The 19,427-nt window shown below is 39.1% G+C and overlaps 1 protein-coding gene across 1 annotated transcript in view; it reads left to right on the top strand.

The window, feature by feature from the left end:
• The window catches only part of NDUFS4 (NADH:ubiquinone oxidoreductase subunit S4), a 58,057-nt gene extending 39,563 nt beyond the window's left edge, over positions 1-18,494 (top strand). The window contains exons 3-5 of the mRNA XM_063128078.1: positions 11,316-11,488; positions 14,156-14,229; positions 18,280-18,494. Of these exons, the coding sequence (XP_062984148.1) occupies positions 11,316-11,488; positions 14,156-14,229; positions 18,280-18,383 (351 nt within the window). The 3' untranslated portion in view covers positions 18,384-18,494. The remainder of the gene's footprint in view (positions 1-11,315; positions 11,489-14,155; positions 14,230-18,279) is intronic.
• The last annotated feature ends 933 nt before the right edge of the window (positions 18,495-19,427 follow it).

Raw genomic sequence — 19,427 nt, 5'->3', positions numbered from 1 at the left:
ATGTGAGAGAGAGCGTGTGCACTTCCATTTTATGAAAAGCCCCGGGAGGGCAAGCTAGCAGTGGCTCATAGTGCTAGTCTAAATTCTGCTGCAAGTTAAGTTTCTCAACTCATGCTGCCTTGCTAAATGGGAAATCTTCATAGTGTGCTTTTCCCATCAAAGAGATGGTGGGTCACATATAATTCTATCTTCTAAATTGCAGCTAATAATGTGTAGTACGTGTTTATAGGTTCAGGTGTCTTTAAATGTGTGATAGGAAGATCACTCCATTAAAGTCAGCATATGTCAGCCAAAGCTGAGACTGAAAAATTCCTAAGAAACCTTAGTTCTTGCAAATTTGGGGAAACGGGGTGTAAGTTTTATATATTATCATGCTTCCTTGTTTTATGCATGGTGTTCTGCATACAAATTATCTGGGTTGAAGAACTAGCATAGGGATAGGGCAGCAGTGAATTCCTGGTGATCGGGCAGGAGTGGGATTGCTGATTTATAAAACAAAATGGTTTAGTTCTTGGAAGAAGAAGTAAAAGGTTTTTTGTTGTTGTTTTAAAGGAGAGGATGGAGGGAAAGCCCCAAATGGGAAAAAATCAGAACTGTCCATGTGCAATGGAACAATTCTGAGAAGGCACAGTAGCAGTTTGCAAGGCTATGTGCAGGTATACAGAGAGTAGACACAGCAGATAGGGGAGGAGTAATGCTGGAATAACAACAAATTGAGCGATCAGGTTGGCCTCGATATACATTTGGAGGGGTGGGGGAAGCTGAAGAAGGTGGCAAGCAGTGAACTGAGCGTTCTGCTCAGCATTGGTACCCATCGGGCTGGTGGTGGAAGGTAATGGATGAGTGGAACGTGAGCTGTGAAGTGATAATCCCAGAAGTTATATCCCATGTGTCATCTGATAATATTTTATTTTTCTTCTTTAAAAATGTACAAGACTATTGAGATTGAGCATGTCTGTGCTTCTCAACATGCACAGAAGGAATAAATTTGATGGACAGTACAAGGAAAAGAGTGTAATATGAGGATGTGGGCAGAAAAAATAGGGAGTTTGGGCAGAGATTAGCAAATTAGGAAGTTAACAGTTGAACTGTTGAACCCCATTGAACTGTAATTATCTTAAGATGGGTTTTTTTAACAACTTCAACTGGAGAAGGCGGGCCTTCACTACCAACCCACCTCGCCTGTCCCATGCTGTCTGCACTTTATACAGTCATGAGAAAGGAGTCTATTTGCATACCAACACTCCGCATGTACTAGGTGGCAGGGAAGAAAATACCCTGGTCCAGTCAGGATACTTACTCATGGAAAGAATCTACACATGTACATTGCTGCACGCATAGTGCCCCTTCTCACGAGCACCAAATATGTCAACAGGCTGTGTCATGCCGTCTTTGAAATACCAAGGTTTGATTGAAACTCCCATAATATCCTTCCTTGAATTATACTCACTGTGAATGATAGGGCTGCTTCTAAACATCTTTTCACTAGTGGTGCAAAATCCTACATCAGTGGAAAAATTATCACACCATCATAGGTATAACCTTGCTCTGCTGGTACAGGGAGAAAATCTGGGCGGAGAGAGAAATATGGCTTAAAATCTTCTGCTGTATGTGGGCTTGATCCTGCACCCAATAGCATGCTATGCCTGCAAATGAAATGGCATAAATTAAAATCACTCCCATTGGAATGTATAGAGATGCACCAACTACCTGCCTTCCCTCTACAGCCACAGTGGAGGATGGGATTAGGACTGGTTCAAGGAGCTGATGCCTGACATACCAATAGATGGATCGGATCTGGACCGAGTCCACCGTGTGGGGGGGCAAAACTACAAAGGGACTAGAGACATATTGGTGAAATTTGGTAACTATTACAAAAAAGAGCAAATTATGAAAGAATTGAGATCTAAGGTTCAGATACAGTGTAAAGGCAAACCAGTGCAAATTTACAATGATCTTTCTCAACGCACATTAAATTGGAGACGTAGTCTTAAACCAATAACGGAAACATTAATGAAGAATAAAATTCCTTATGCATGGGGTTACCCGGTTTTTTTAAGATTTACATATGGGAGGAGGGAACACAGAGTAACCTCATTGGATCAAGGTAAAGATTTGCTGAAGAGGCTGGGTCTGGATGGGGAAGCAGATGGGGCTGGAGTGGGTGGGGGAGGGAATGAGGCTGGGACATCTGGAGAGTAAGAGAATTGTTAATTATGTTTGGAGATAATTGCAAATAAAAATGCTAATATAGAAACCTGCCGGCCAGGCACAGCACTGCCTCCCCCCTCCCCCTTTAAAGTAGATGGCTGGAGTACTAGACTCACGGGGATATGGGGGGGGGGATTAGAGTGGGGGGGTGGGGAGGGGGGGAAGGTAGGGGAGGAGGGATTGGGGTAGGAGGGTGGGGGTTTTATGTATGGAGTTTGTGTTTTTATGTAAGCAAGTTTGAATTGCTGAGCACAAGGGATCGGAAGAGATTTCAAAAGGGTGATTATGGATAAAAAGATAAAGGTATCAACACTCAATGTTAAAGGTTTAGGGGCAGTCGTGAAAAGGAAGAGAATAGAACAAATGCTTAATAAAGAGGGATCAGATATTATAATGATCCAAGAGACACACCAAGGCTCCGAGAATTCGAATATGATAAAATTAAAGTGGTTAGCCTATTATGAAAAGTCATTAGGGACATCAAAAAAAAATGGAGTGGCCACTTTGATTTCAAAAAAAAGTGGGTTTATATTAGAAGAGGTAAAAAAGGATGATAAGGGTAGATATCTTATGTTAAAAGGTAAAATTGAGGGAAAGGTCTATACTTTGATTAATGTTTATGCCCCAAATGAGAGGCATAGAGAGTTTTTTATAAAGCTGTTTAAAGAAATAGAAGAATTTAAGGAGGGGTATGCTATATTAGCTGGGGATTTTAATATGGTTATGGATAATAAAAGGGACAGGTCAAATCCCACTAATGCTGAAAAGAGGAACAATATGACTATATTGAATAAATTAGTAAAAGAAAATGATTATTTAGATTCGTGGCGCTTACTTAACGGGAATAGGCCTGGATTTTCATACTTTTCCCCAGTTCATCATACATACTCCAGGATAGATTATATATTTGTTTCAAAAGACTTTGCAACGAGGATTTGTAAAATGGAAATGGGGGTAATAAAAGTAACTGATCATGCCTTGTTAAGTTTAGAATTTACAGTTAAGAAAGATTATAAAGAGGCATATAGATGGAAGTTGAACACAAAGATATTGAAATACAATAAAATAGTAGATAAAATTCGGAAGGAACTGTCGGAGTCATGGGAAATTAATGAAAAAGGAGGAACAGCTGGGTCAGTCATTTGGGACACCATGAAGGCTGTAGCAAGAGGAATCTGTATTAGAGAAACATGTAGTTTAAAAAGACAACAACGTGCAGAACAGGAAAAGTTAGAGATAGAAATTAAAAACTTGGAGGAAAGATATTGGCGAAGTAAAGATAAATATAAATTAGTGGAAATACAAGCTAAGAAGAAACAATTAGAAAACTTAAATATAGAAGAGATTCAAAAGAATTTAATGTATATGAAAAGGGAATATTTTGAAAACAGTGACAAGAACTCGAGGTTGCTTGCCAAGCTCACACAAAAAGAAAAAGGGAGGAATGGGATAGAAACGTTGAAAGATAGCCGAGGGAATTATTGTCATGCAATGAAAGCTAAAATAAAAAATTTTCAGGAATTTTATCAGGAATTGTACAAGGGTAAAGAAATTCAACAAGAAAAGGTGGAGGAGTATATTGGAAGGTTTATAAAGAAGGAAATAAAATCAGAATATAAGGAGTTAATGGAGTCAGTAATAACTCAAAGAGAAGTTGAAGAAGTTATTGATAAGTTAAAAGTGGGTAAATCACCAGGAGCAGATGGTTTGGGTCCAGAATATTATAAGGTCTTCAGAGATTGTTTAGTTCCAAAATTAATGGAACTTTATAATAGGATATTATCAGGAGAGAAGATACCTGAATCATGGGAACATTCAGTGATAATTCTGATCCCAAAACCAGATAAAGATTTGACTAATCCCGATTCTTATAGACCTATTTCTTTAATAAATCAGGATGCTAAAATTTTTACATCTATTATGGCCAAACGACTAAATAAATTTTTGGCAGAATATATAGGAGCAGATCAATGTGGGTTTGTGGTAGGAAGACATATGCATAATTTAGTGGGTAGAGTTTTAAATGTAATAAATGTAATAAAAAAAGCAAATATTAAGGCAGGTATTATGGCATTAGATATTTTTAAAGCTTTTGATTGTGTGAGCTGGCAGGCACTAAAGAGTATTATAGATAAATTGGGATTTGGAAATAAATTTAAAAATGTAATAGAACAGCTATATTCCCAAAATACGGCGGTAGTGGTGGTAAATGACGGACTTACTGAAAAGATACGACTAGCCAGAGGAACAAGACAAGGATGTCCGCTCTCGCCGGTCCTTTTTGTAATGGTTATGGAAGTTTTGGCGAAGGCACTAAGGGAGGATAAAGAATTAGAAGGAATTGGAGAGGTAAGGGAAATAAAGCTAAACATGTTTGCGGATGATACTTTATTGACCATTAAGAATCCATTAAGAAAATTAGAAAGAATTAAATATCAGTTGAGGGAATTTGAGGAAATTACAGGGTTAAAAATAAATTGGTCTAAATCAGAGATGATGTTGTTTAACTATACTAAGAAGGAAGAAAAGGATTGGGAATTTAAGGGAATGGAATTGAAAGTTAAGAATGAGATTAAATATTTGGGAATTAAAATTACAAAAAATCTAGAGAATTTAGAAAGGGAAAATTTAACGAGGTTAAAGAAGGAGGTACTAGAGAAATTGGAGAAATATAAAAGATTAAATTTATCTTGGTTTGGGAGAATAGCTTTGATAAAAATGAAGATATTAGCTAAAATTAATTTTGTATTTAGGATGCTACCTATAAAAATATCAGAAACCGAGATAAAAAGTTGGCAAAATATTATTAATAAATATTGTAATGGAGAAAAGAGAGCAAGAGTGAATAAAAATAATTGGTACCTAAGCCAAAAAAAGGGGGGAATGGGTCTCCCAAACATAAAATTATACTACGTAGCAAATAGATTAAGACATGTTGTAGAAGCAATTATGGGAGTAGGAGATTTATATTGGATGGAAGAAAAAATCATAAGTAAGGTAGAGATGAATCTGGAGAATGTTTTTTTTAAAGATGGAGGAAGAAAGTGGGTTGGAAGTATAGATAATCCACTCCTGAGGACTCAATGGGAAATTTGGAGTAAATTTAAAGGGAAGCTGCTTCCGAGCAACTCTCCCTTAGCACCGATAATAATGTTAAAGAATTTCCCAGAGGATCTAAAGGGCAGATTATGTAAAATATTAAAAGAGAAAAATAAAATAAAATTAAAGGATTGGGTAAGAGATATTAAAACAAGAGAAGATATGGAAAATTTGTTAAAGGAGAAGAAGCTATCTTGGCTAGAATATGGTCAATTAGAACAATGGAATAAAAAGTGGATTAAAGATAATAGAATGTGCAGAAAGATGACGAGGTTTGAAGAATTAGTAGTAAGTAAGGAGAAAGGAAAAGGAGGTAGTATAGTTTCAAAAGGATTAATGAGTGAAATATATAAAATATTGTTAGAGAAGGAGTTTAGAGAGAATACAGAGAAAATGATTTGGGAATCAGATTTGAAGATACAAATAGGGCGACAGAGCTGGGAGGGACTATGGAAACAAAGAGTGTTGAGAAGTTTATCAGTAAGAATAAAGGAGAATTATTTTAAAATTTTATGGAGGTGGTACCTAACCCCGGTTAGATTGAATAAGATAAGTGATCAACATTCAGCAAATTGTTGGAGAGGATGTGGGGAAAAAGGAACGTATTTACATATGTGGTGGCAATGCAAATATGTACAAAGATTATGGAAGATGGTGTTCTCAGAAATTGAAGAAATAGTGGGAATGAAAATAGAACAAACACCAAAAATAGCATTGCTGTCACTATTTGAAGATATAAAGTGTGGAAAAGGAACTATAGAGCTGATATCGAGTTTGTTGGTTGCAGCACGATTGATGATAGCTAGGAACTGGAAGATCCAAGGGGAATATTCTATTGAGGAATGGTATAAAGTAGTATGGGACATAGCCATTAATGATAAACTGACATGCAATATTAAGTGGAGAAAAGGCGTAACTAAAATAAATGAGTTCGAAGGAATCTGGAAACAGTTCCTAGTGTTCGTGTTTACTAAGGGAAGTGGGAAACCACCAGCAGAAGAAATGATTAGATTTTGGACTCAAGAATGATCCCGAGGTGGGGGGTGCACTTTTATGTTAAGAATGAAGATGTTGTAGTGTGATAAGGCATATGTAATAGTTTTTGATATTTGTACTCAACAATTATTCAATATGTATGCAGCAGATATTTGATGTATTTTTTTTCTTATTGTGTTTGTTTCAGTTATATTTTGGAAATGTTTATCTATGTTTATATAGTGTTGAAAATGAATAAAAATTATTATTAAAAAAAAACATCTCCTCTGAAAAAAAAAAAAAAAAAAGGACTAATTCTGCAGCCAATCATGGCACACCAGCAGCAGAGTATAAGCTCCAACTAGCAATATTTTACTTTATTTTTCAGGATTTATAGCCTGTTTTCTAACAAATGTTCAAGGCAGTTCACTATCAAATTAAAACAATACACGATGATAAAAACCACAGCAACAAATCCTTAATACCAGCAATACTGATAAGCGGCATAAAACAATTGCTGAAATTAACCATTTTCCACCATTTTCTAAAAGCAAGTAGCAAAGGGCTGGACCAGACCTCCTATAGAAAGCTGGTCCAGAATTTCAGCACTTCAGCTAAAAAGAACCTGTCTTGGGGACCAACTGACTGTATTTTGGTGGCGGTGCAACCCAAAGCAGGGCCTCAGATAATGAACAAACTTGTTGAGTTCATCAGTTCCTGAGATATACTAATCCCAGCCTGATTAGGTCTACACACATGCCATACACTTCATGCAAACAACAAGCATCTAACAAAGTCCAAGGAAAGTAAAAATAGATGGTCAGAGAACACATGCTTTCAAAGTTCTTAAAAGCACTTGACACCAGGATTCCAAACACAAGTCACCAATCAAGAGCCTCAGTTCCTCTCTTGCAGTTAAAGCTGCAAGGACGAGATTTCTTGCACAGGTAAGCTTGGGATGGGGGCGGGATAAGCAGCCAGATTGCAATTTGAGGTATGATGCCCGAACATTAGCAATAATTCCCTTCAAGCACTATAACCCCACCCTTCCCCAGAAAAGAAGGTGTACAAAACACAGGCATGGCCACAAAACGTCTTTCCCCTGCCCCCCAGCCCATGCAAATAGGTAACTGTGAACTAGCTAAACAACCCTTCCCGAGGACACAACGTACATAGTATGCAAGTTGCAATAAGGCAGCCCCTCCTGCCAACAAGATGTAAGCTCACAATATACGCTGCTGAAGGCAATGACCACACTGTTTTGCCTAACAGGTGAGCCCCCAAAGTAGGTATTATTATTATTATTATTATTATTATTATTATTATTATTATTATTATTATTATTTATTTATTTATTTATTTATATAGCACCATCGATGTACATGGTGCTGCACAGACCACACAGTAAATAGCAGGACCCTGCCGCATAGGCTTACAATCTAATAAAGTCGTAGTAAACAATAAGGAGGGAAAGAGAATGCAAACAGGCACCGGGTAGGGTGAAGCTAACAGTATAGAGTCAGAACAAACTCAACGTTTAAAAGCTATAGGGAAAAGAAAAGTTTTTAGCTGAGTTTTAAAAGCTGTGATTGAGTTGGTAGTTCTCAAGTGTTCTGGAAGAGCGTTCCAGGCATGAGGGGCAGCAGAAGAAAAAGGACGAAGCCGAGTAAGGGAAGTGGAGGTCCTTGGGCAGGCGAGAAGCATGGCATCAGAGGAGCGAAGAGCACGAGCGGGGCAATAGTGTGAGATGAGAGAGGAGAGATAGGCAGGAGCTAGACCGTGAAAAGCTTTGAAGGTCAACAGGAGAAGTTTATATTGGATTCTGGAGTGAAAGTAGGCTGATGTATTAGAAAAGGAAGAGGTAATTGTTTGGGGTGGAAAAGAGAAAAAGAGGAAATACCACCCACAACCTGACTATGATTCTGCATGTGCTCTTCCCATGGAGCTGTAGCTCCTCATAGGGCAAATGTGATACCATATTTCTTCGATTGTAAGACGCCATCGATTGTAAGACGTACACTAATTTCAGTACCACCAACAGATGAAAAGCTTTGATTCTAAGAAATAATAAACACACCCGTTTAGACGCGCCCCATTTTTAGAGATGTTTATATGGAGAAAAAAGTGTGTCTTAGAATCGAAGAAATAGGGTATGTGTCATATGTGCTCTGCACTGGGAAATAGTCTGGGTGCTGATGTCATGAGTTCATTCAACTATCATCCAGTGCTGATTGGTGCCTTTTATGCAAGGCACCTGAAGCAGCATGGGAGATGAGCAACATTGTGATTAGTGGGCAACGGTAGAGTATTGAAACGTTGATTTGTTTTAAGTAGGAATAAAATAAGAAACCATGATTTTTTTTCATGCATTCTCTCTTAGATTCGATTGTCTTGTCTTGAAATATGTAATACACCTTAAATACAAGATTTATTTTTCTGAGTGTTAGTAGATTTTTGTGTCATACTTTTTGGAGGATAATGAGAACTGAATTTTGTTGTTGATGATTATACAAAGTGTGTCCCACCCCCACCCCCCGCTTTATGTGTCTTAAGCCCAAGGATATGTTTGTGTGAAAGCGGATATATTGCCAGTTGATTTTCTATAAACAGACAAGCTGGGACAATTCACTGAGCCTCGCCTTATTTTTATTTTTTTTACAGCAAGTGAAACACATTGAGCAACCAATTGTCGTGCTTTACACAATCAAACAACCTTTCAGATATTTCTTTTTTTAGAATCAAATGCCAATCTGTCAGAAGAGAATTTAGTTTTGTCTGTTGCAACATTTTGACTAATAATTGGTGTGTCTTCATATTTTGACTAGACTGGAATTCAACATAAACACTACTTGGACTCAAAGAAAACATTTATGATTAAATTGTTAAAATATTTTGACAGTTTGCTTTAGGTAGTCTGAGCTCCGCTTTTATGCATTGTTGTAATTTCCTGTGGCTCCCCGCCCCCCTAGTTCTAAATGCAAGACAAACATTTCACACTTGGCAGTTGTGACTGATCTCTGAGTTTATTTTATAAAGTGAAACAAAAAGAGGAGGGGGGAGTGGAAGACATGCCTCCCTCTTTCTTTTTTTAAGGATGGTCTGGTGAGAGTATTTAAACTCTGTGACAGAAGCGACTCAAAAGGTAGCTTGAGGCTTATTTTAAAAATCCCAGTGTGCTATTTAAACTTGTTTGCCTCCTCAAACTTAAGTCATGTCATCACTGGTTTGGATTAGTTCTGTCTGCCTGCAGTTGGACCTGCACCAGATCAGCCTTTGTTCCTGGAGAGAGGCATCGGAAGAGAGTCCAAGCCTCTCCCGTTGGCGTTGTACATGCAAAAATCTAAGTAGGCGGCAGTTACTTCTGCTAGCTGAATGTGGTAGCTTCTGGCGGAAGTATTTGATGATCCACACTTCGTCAACAGATGTCAAGAAAACTAGGATTGCAGTGCAAAGTGTAGAGAATTGTTGAGGCTTTCCGTAAAGTTTGCTTTTGTAGTCTGCCCAATCCCAAGGGCTTGAGGTGGATATAATAGTATTATACAAATGTAAAGACGCAACTCTCTGTTCAGAAGATCACATATACAATTGGATAATGGACATGAGAAAATGGGACAGCGTAGGGAGCAGATAATACAATAGACAGAAGAAACACTTCCCTGTTGGTTTGATTTAACCCATCACTTGAATCCAACAGCGAAAGGCCATGTTCCCGTATCCTTTAAATGGCTCCTAAAAATATCTTTTTCTGACAGGCTGGACTATATTTTGGTTTTATATGGTGTGTGGGGGGGTTGTTTTTGTTATTTTGACTTGTGTTATGTTATGGTTTTAATTGTAAACCTCCCAGAGAGCCTTGACTATTGGGCAGTATAAAAATGTAATAAATAAAATAAATAAATCACCATTCTACCAATCTAATTCAATCCTCTCCCTGTCTTTCCCTTCTCAGCTTGCACAGAATTCACACAGACAGCACCATTGCCTGCAGCATGTTGCCAGGATGGTGGCTTTTCAGTTACCCATTATGTTTCTCTGTTGTAAAATGAACAATAATATTGGGTGACTGTACAAATTTGTTCTTTGTAAAGCAAATCTTGTCCTCAATGTGGGAGGCACCTTCTTTCCTGCCATGCTGTTTTGTAGCAACAACAGGGTGAGCCTCTTCAAATAATGACCAGGAACCTGAAGGCTTCCGTATACATTGCAGGGTTGAGGGTTCCCACTCTCTATCCCAAAAACCACTTCTGAAAGTTGGAGACCTCTTGGAGCAGCCTCTGAGCTGCACAGGAAGCTGCAGGAGGAAGAAGAGAGTCCTGATGTATATGTGGAAGAACTTGAATGTACTTGCAAAAGTCTTTTAGATTTCATCCGGATTGTGCTACAATTTGGAAATGGGTTTGCTTTTAAGGCTCCCCGCCAAAGTCTTCAGAAATCTTGGAATAGCAACCAAACTGAAACATTGCTTGAAAGGCTTTCAAGTTATTCCAAATAGTAATTCAGAACACCTGATGCCAGGTTGAAATTATGTCATTTACTTCTTCAGAGTAATAGCTCTGTGTCATTGGCCTGGTTCAGACAACACGCTAAACCATGCTGCTTAACCACAAAATGGTTAATGGAATGCATTAAGGGCAATGCATTCCATTAACCATTTTGTGGTTAAGCAGCATGGTTTAGCGTGTTGTCTGAACCTGGCTAATGGTTGTTCAACATAGTCTAAATAGTTGTTCAGAAACAATTGTTTAAGATTGAGGACCACAGGAGAAATGTTTGCAATAGCCCATTCAAACCCATCTTTGCAATAGTGAGGTCTGTTTCTGTTAAATGAATATTGAGATTCATATAAGACTCAAGGGGGTGTTTTCCTACAGATTCATTTTAGAAGTTTCTGTCTGTGGTTCATGGAGATTAGAACATCTTCTGGATTATGCATTTTATTTCTTTCAGTGAAAGTGACCTCTTGCCACAAGAGTACAGTTGCATGTGCATCTTAAAGAGGTCATATCAGTCTGTCATTTCTTTTTTTGTAGGACATTACACCTTTAACCGGTGTACCAGAGGAGCATGTTAAAACCAGAAAAGTTCACATTTTTGTTCCAGGCCGTAATGCCATGCAAGCAGGTGTCAACAACACCAAAATATGGAAGATGGAATTTGACACAAGGGAGCGCTGGGAAAATCCACTGATGGGTTGGGCATCTACGTAAGTATAAAATAACTAGTATGTTCATAGTGCACAGATTGGTGAACTTCATTCTCTGACATGTTTAATCTAGCAATCCATTCCAGAGTGTTTCCTGTCTGTCTCCCCAGCCTCTGTAGATGCCATTGGCTCATTTAGTCTGATATTGCAGTGGTGCTTGGTAGACTGATGGCATGGTCCTTCTGGCTTCCATTAGCATAGCTGTTTAAAAGTCTCAGAGGAGCTTGACTGCCTAGGACCGGGCGGTTTGAGTGATAAGGTGACCTTGGGAGATGTTAGAATTCTAATTCCAAGGCTCCACTCTCCACATCTCTTAACACACACACACACACACACACACACACACACTGTCTATGCCTCATGCACTTTCTTTTGATTCCTTGTTGATTTAGATTAGGCAAAGAATTTGGAGCCTTTCAAGTAAAGCAGGCAGAAAATACTTCAGGCTTCTGTATATAAGTAAGTCACTAGCTCTTGGCCTCAGTCACCATTCTGCAGTATGGGAATAATAATGCTAAGCCACCTTGCAGCATGGTTGAAAGGATTACTAAATGTATGTGCAGTTCTTTGAACACGTACGAAGTGTTATATAAATGCTAGTTATGATGATGATGGCAGATTCATTCTGAAATCAGATTTTCACTGCACATTTGAGACGGGATCTCAGTAATTCATTAAACATAGATTTTAACAACAGTTATAATAAATGTGTTTTGTACTGACCACAACAATATATAAAGAACTAAGCTGGTAGAGTCAATGTTCATTCTGCTGTCCTAAATATGTTTAGTAACATATTTAGATTGCTGTCGCCCAAGGCAGGCTACAAGAGGCTGGAAAATACCTTCGATTTCCTTCTCCACCTAATTCATTACTGAGTGACCTCCAAAATTAAAGTTGGCATTATGTTTGTAATACAGTAGCATGTGGCAGCATCTCCATAATGTTATGGTCACTTGTTAAATTGTATGTTAAAGGCATAATAAAATGAACTATCCAGTTCACATCTTTGCATATCATTTATCTCCTTGCTTTCTAAAGTTACTTCAGTATCTCTCTAAAGAAGATACTAAAGATTTTGCAAGATCTTTTTAAACTGCACATCAAATTAACATTGTAGCAGTGTCCAGTATCTTTAGCAAAAGAGTCTTGTTTCCCTATTGTGACCTTGAGTTGAGTTTTTATATAATTTCAGAGGCACCATAATGGAGGTATGTATTCTCATAAATTCTGAGAATTCATTATGCTTCCCTTGGTGGCATTGAGTGTTCTATTTTAGTGATTGTGGTAGTGTTATTCATGAAAGAGGCATTCAGAAAAAGTAAGTACTGCACATGTTTAGCATTTTGGGCTGGGCTGTGGGCTGCATGTTTGACTCACTCAGAAAGTGGAAGGCTAAGAATTCTTGGCCCCTTTGTGGTTCGTCCTTCTCTTTTAAAATATAAAATCAGAATGCAAGTAGGAAAAAAGTAGATGATCTTCCATTGTTGTCCGCTTTTATTTTTCTGACACTATACATTGCATTCTCACGCTAAGCTGATTGGGAACGGTAGAACTTGATGATGGATGCAGGAAACTTAAGTCATGCCTCAAGAAGAAATACTTGAACAGACGGTGTGATGAATTGTTTGGGTTGTAAAAGAGTTATCTTAGAACATACTTGACTTTGTATCAGCCAGTTTTGTGTTTTGAAAATTCTGTGGAATTTCTCCTTGTCCTCTTGGCACTTATGCTATGGAGTCCTACAAGGTCCCATTCTCTTCCCCAAGCTTTTTAACATCTATATGAAGCTGCTGGGTGAGGTCATCTGGGGATTTGGACACTGAACTCTATTTCCCCTTGTCATCTGAGTCAGGTGAGGTTGTGGAACTGTTGAACCTGGATTCAATAATGGGCTAGATGATGGCTGACAAACTGAAGTTGAATCCTGACAAGATGCTTGTTTCTGGAGAGATGGACAGGGTTGTATTCTCCCTGGGAAGAAGATCCATCCAGCCCTATGACTAGAGACCCGTGGCATCAAGAGTTCTTTACCACCGACAGCTGGCTCACCAGCTGCTGCCACTTCTTGTCAGAGAGAGTCTGGCCGTGGTGATTGATGCTTTGGTAACCTCCCAGTTGGATTACTCCAATGTGTTATATGTGGAATGCATTATACTTGAAGAGAGTTCCAAAGCATCAATTAGTATAGAATATGGCTGCCCGAATTTTGAACTATTCATCCTTGTCACTCCAATTTTAGAAGAGCGTCATTAGCTGCCTGTTCACTTCCTGGTTCAATTCAAGGTGCTGGTTCTCATCTTTAAAGCTCTAAATGTCTTGAGATCTAAATACCTGAAGAAGCATTTACTCCCATAGCAACTTGACCATTCTTGAAGATCCTCTGGTGAGATTCTTTTCTGTGTATCTCTTCCATCAGAGGTACCAAGATAATCCACAATGGAAAAGGGCTTTCTTAGTCTGGTGCCAACACTGCTATCATTTAGGTTCCATACTTTTGTTTCGTCAGGCATTTAAATAGATTTTACAGATTTAATTGCAGAAGTTTTAATCTGCTTTAAAGCTTTACCTGCTGCTGTCTTGTTTTTTTGTGTTGTATTGTTTATGCTGTACACTGTCCCACAATCTGCCATGACAAGTAACTGAGTTCCTCCTAATTTCTTACAGGGCGGATCCTCTGTCCAATATGCTTCTACCCTTTTCTTCGAAAGAAGCCGCTATTGCCTTTGCTGAAAAGAATGGTACGTGCTGCAGCAACTTATGCAGCAATTGCTGACAGACTACCAGCTTCTGCCACCGAATAAGAATGGGGAGGGGAGGAGGGGGCTGTCCAGTCCACTTATCCAAAGGCCTCACATAGCAGTGGCAGAGGCATGGGCTGCTGTTTGAGCACTGCAGGTTTGCAGCTGTTGAGAGGGTAGTGATCTCAATGGCCCATGCCAGGAGCTGCTACCCACTCAGCAGCCATGTGCCTGCATGGTCCGAAATTGGAGGATTCAGACAACAATCTCTCCTACTCCCTGAAGTGGGACCTTACCTCTTGATTTGGCTAACAATGAAAGCTGCCCATCAGGTTTTTTCCCCACTCAAAATGTTCCTTTTCTGTCTGATATTCTCCATTTGTCTTGTTCCCCTACCCCACTGAGTGTTTTGTACCTTGTACAGCACGCCAGGCAAGTTTTTCTATAATGAATAATCTAGCCTGGAATTCCAATGCCTGGCTCAGGGCGCTGCCTTGTTATGTGGGTTTTGTTTTTCCAGACCACTTCTTCTTCAGTAAATGGACCTATCCATGACTGACCAAGAAAGTGTGTCACATTGTTGTGCAACTTTGCCAATATAGACATTTGGTAGAAGCAAATATATATTGTAAAGTTACCTTTTCTAGCCCTGGCTGCTACAGGAAGCATTTAGGAATTGTAGAGGGGGATATCAGGGAATATCTGCTCTGTAAGATTTTTTTTTTTTTTTTTGCCAGGGCCGGGGGGGGGGGAGCCCATTGAAGTGCACGTTTGCATACTGATTCATAGAATAAGCTAGCCTTCCCTAGCCTGGTGTCCTCCAGATGTGTTGGCTTACCATTCCCAGCCAGCATGGCTAGTGGTTAATGCTGGCTGTAGTTGTAGTACAAACACATCTGCAGGGCACCAGGAGGGGGAAGGCTGGAGTAATCTTTTTAAAATGCTTGGCTCGAACCTAGTGAGTGAACCACAGTTGCTCATCGTGGTTTGAAGTCAACAGGGCACTAATTCACATGCAATGAGCCTTATTGTTTTGCCCTTTGGGAAGTTGGTACCATGACACTGAACATGTTTACTTAGAAGCAAATTCCGTTGAACTCCAGTGGAGATTACTTTGGGGAAAATACGTTTAGCAACAAGGAATCACTTCTCAACACCTCCGCAAGCACTTAAGTGCAATAAGCAGTTGTGATAACTATCGTTTAGCGTTCTTTGATTCTTCGATGCTATACTCCTGTTGCATCAAGTGGATTTTTGGGGTCAGGCTCCGTTGATACTGGATTAAAAGTGTTTAACTAGCAATCTTCCTATCTGAATTAAACACATTTTAAATGTGTCACTCTTCTTTACAGTCAGGATTTTTGAGGAGGAGTTCTTGTAAGCATTTCCAGCACTTTAAGTGCTGGCTTAAAAAAAACCCTCTACCCTTTTCTTTATCTCATTTCTTGAAAATATTTGACAAGAAACTTAGTACTCACTGAAGTAGGGAACTACGAGTGTTGGCCTAAAGCCGAGGGTAATGTGGGTGAAATGCATGTTTCCCCATAAGCCTGTACCAGAGCACCTTTATCTTGGCCTATAAGTCTCACTAATTCCATGACTAGGCCTCCTGAGCGCTCAGATTGCCAGGCAGATCCAGTGATGCCAAATTATGAGCTAGTTTATGACACTCAAAAAACATGGATCCATTAAACTAATTTTCATTCACGAACCCTAGAGTCAAAAGTTGAAGTTGTCCCTAGGGATTAATTTTAATTTTTGTGAACCGCCCAGAGAGCTTCGGCTATTGGGCGGTATAAAAATGTAATAAATAAAATAAAATAAATAAATAGGGGGCTGAAGGCTAGTTCATAGAACTTAGGCCTTGTCAAATATCTTCCTGCTTAGAATATTTTTACTTTAGAATAATTTTTCCTAAACTATTTCCTCTAATGAATTATGCTGAAAGTATTTTAAATACCTTATACTTTTTACAAACTGTCCTCTTATCCTGGAAGTTGCTCCTGAGACCTGACTCTTTGGTATATATGCAAAGCATTTCTGCTCATCCTTGCTTAGTCTCACGGGCTCCTAAGGGCAGGTGGAAGCTCATACATGGCCATTTGGCAGCAGTAGGTCTCACCTGAGCTGGTGGCATGACAGCCCCTAACCAGTCTAAGGCATAAGAGTGGGTTGATCTATGCCACACTGGCATATATTGGGCGGGCGGGTGGAGGAACGATTCCTCCTGTGATATGGTGTGAGCATCGGAAATATATATATAGCCATTTTCCAGGCCCAGTATCAAAGACATTCTGGATTTATGAAGGGAGAGTGGTTTGTCCCATGTGAAATTGTTATACCTCCACTCTTTGTCAGTCTGATTCAGAGAAAATGAGACATGTGAAAACAGTCTGAGAGGAAGAGATCTGCTAAGCGGATAAAGTACTAGAAGTTTGAGTTTTATCGTGGCCTTCCTGTGGTATAGGATGCTTACCTGGCTCTCTTGCCTATGGTAGACTTATGTGGTTTGCTTGGGGTTGCTTTGTGGTGGATAGAAAAGAGGGTCACTTAAATGGATGAAAATGTTTTCACTGTTAGGGGGATAGAAATCTTCATTTCGGATTACAGAACGTGTCTGTAGAGCCGCCGTCTCCAACCCAAGTCATTCCAGACATTTTGCAATTCCCATCTTCCCTAACCATTGGCCATCCTGGTTAGGACTGATGGGAATGGCAGTCCAAAACATAGAGAAACCAAGGGGGAGGCTGATCTAAAGAATACTTCTGCATGTGGGTTTTGTTTTTTGCTTACTCTGTAACTTTGGAATGCTTCTTTAAAAACAACAACAACAACCATAAACAAGCATTAATCCTTCTAATAGTCTGTGTAGATGACTGCCAGGATGTTCTCCTATTTATTTATTTTAAACAACAGAATATTATATTCAATCCAGGTTACAAGCTTGGTCAAGACTGATTTGCTATGTCTTTTGTAGAATAATATCACTGGGCTTAAAAAACACACTACTTAAGGTGTCCACCAGGAGAATTTTTTACTTTTATACAGAAAACCAACCTCCATGAGTCATTACAAATTGCTTCTCTCTCTCCATCTCAAATGTTTTTGCCATAGGATGGAGGGTTACTGTTGTTCCAGAAGCACAAGTCCAAAAGCCACTTGAACGCACGGGAATAGTTGTGTAATTCTTTAGATCTTGTCTTACATGTAGAATGAAAGAGGGTCAGTCCCTCATATTCTTTCCTACCTCCTGGCAGCCCTCAGAACCCAATCACAGACAGAGATTGTCCTCATTGCACTTTTACCGAGTGGTTGAATAGTCTCTTAATTGAGATCTTTTATACTTCATTAATCCCATCTGTCAGTCAGAGACTCCCCTTTCTCTTCTATGGTCAGCGTTTCCACCACTACATCATCATCATCATCATGCCACTCCAGTTGCTGAAAATGAGAGAGGGATGCAATTGGAACATGGTTTACAGAGGGAGAAAAACCCCTCTGAGAGATTAGTGCATTCTGATTCCATCTGATTCTTATTTGAAGCTGTGGAAGAACTGGCAATGTTCCTGAGCTACAAAGAAACTGGTTCTGATTTGAAGGCCACTTAATAAATTCTCCTAAGCTCACCTCTTTGTCCTTCTTGCTTTCCTTGTGGCATTGTGGTGCTCTGCTACCATGCATATTTTCAAAACTTGGCCCGACATCAGATAGAGAGGTGTAGATGCATAAGATTACAGGACTTCCATGTGTCAACTGTCGGTGCTGGTCCATCAGCAGGAGCGGCGAAAGTTGGAACATGCAATGCCTGAGATCTGACAAACCTGGGAACAGGTGTAGGTCACATTTAAGGCGTATCTGTCTTAAAGGATTATTGTTCCCTGCCTTTTACAAAAGAATAAGCTAGTAATTACATATTATATATCAAAGATGTTGGTTATTTCTTTTTTGTTAGCTCTTAAAAGCTTGAAGTTACATTTGTTTTTGTTGCACTTGTTCCGTATTATTGATTGTATGTGTGTTGTTTAGAATTCTCGACATGTTTTTTCCTAGGCTGGAGCTATGATGTTCAAGAGCGGAGGATTCCAAAACCTAAATCCAAGTCTTATGGCGCAAACTTTTCTTGGAACAAAAGAACAAGGGTGTCCACAAAATAGGTTGGCATTGGCTGTCGCTGCGTCTGACTGTGAATAAAGTCAGCTGTGCTGTATTTATAGTCCATGTATAATACATCTCTTAATCTCCTAATAAATTTGACCTTTAAACTACTCATGCATCTTGTGGTGTCTATTTAAAATGTTTTTGATGTCTCCAATTGAACCTGTTACAAACTTCCCTATATTTAGAGAGGAGATTTGGGGTGTTCATACCTCTAGGAAATTGCTGTACGTGGAATTCATTAAAAGGAATGTTTGAAATGAGCTGCAACATTAAAGATCAAGCCCTGGCTTTTGAATAATTTTATAGTTCAATAAATATCTACCCTTTCACATAGAAAGGCTGTTAATAGATGTTCCTCTAGATTTTTTCTTATTAGGAGAAGTTAATCGGTCTAAGAGCTGGCAGAAGTCAATATCTGCTTATTGTTTTAAGCTGTTCGATAAAATTCATTTAATCTAAGTATCTTCCAGTTCAAATGAACATTTCTGTTGTACCGCCAACTTCCCAGAAAGATTCCTTATCTGAATAAAGGCTAGCACTGAAAGATTGCATTAAGCACCATATTCCTATGAACCTCAATTACATTCTGATTGAGCAAAGATTGCAAAATCTTATTTTTTTGGCACTCAAAGTTATACTTAGGGCGCTGCCAGACTATGTTTTTATAGTGCAATCACCCTGCCTGATTCATGTAATTTTAGTGGTGGCAGGGGTGGGGGAGGGCAGACTAGACAATGATGTCATCTTCCACTTGTAAACCCACCCCCCAATGTTTTCTCTCACCGCTTCTTCCATCTTCTCCAAAAAAAGGTAAGCTACTTTTGTCTCCCAAGGGTAGGTGCAAATGTAACTCTGGCTCCCAATTTTTTCTGGTGTAAGGAGCGTTGAGAAAGTGGTTCTGATTGTACCCTCCTGGTCCTCAAGAATGGGAGGGGATCAGTGTCCATTGTAACCCTGAAAATTAACTGCATATTTACTTCTAGGTAAGTTTTCCTTAATAGAAGGTAAAAAATTAGATGAGGGTTGCCTATGAGCCTCCC

The sequence above is a fragment of the Elgaria multicarinata genome, chromosome 6 (genome assembly GCF_023053635.1).
Source record: "Elgaria multicarinata webbii isolate HBS135686 ecotype San Diego chromosome 6, rElgMul1.1.pri, whole genome shotgun sequence".
Taxonomy (NCBI): domain Eukaryota; kingdom Metazoa; phylum Chordata; class Lepidosauria; order Squamata; family Anguidae; genus Elgaria; species Elgaria multicarinata.
Note: the sequence above shows the minus strand (reverse complement) of the source record. Positions and strands in the feature narration are given on the sequence as shown.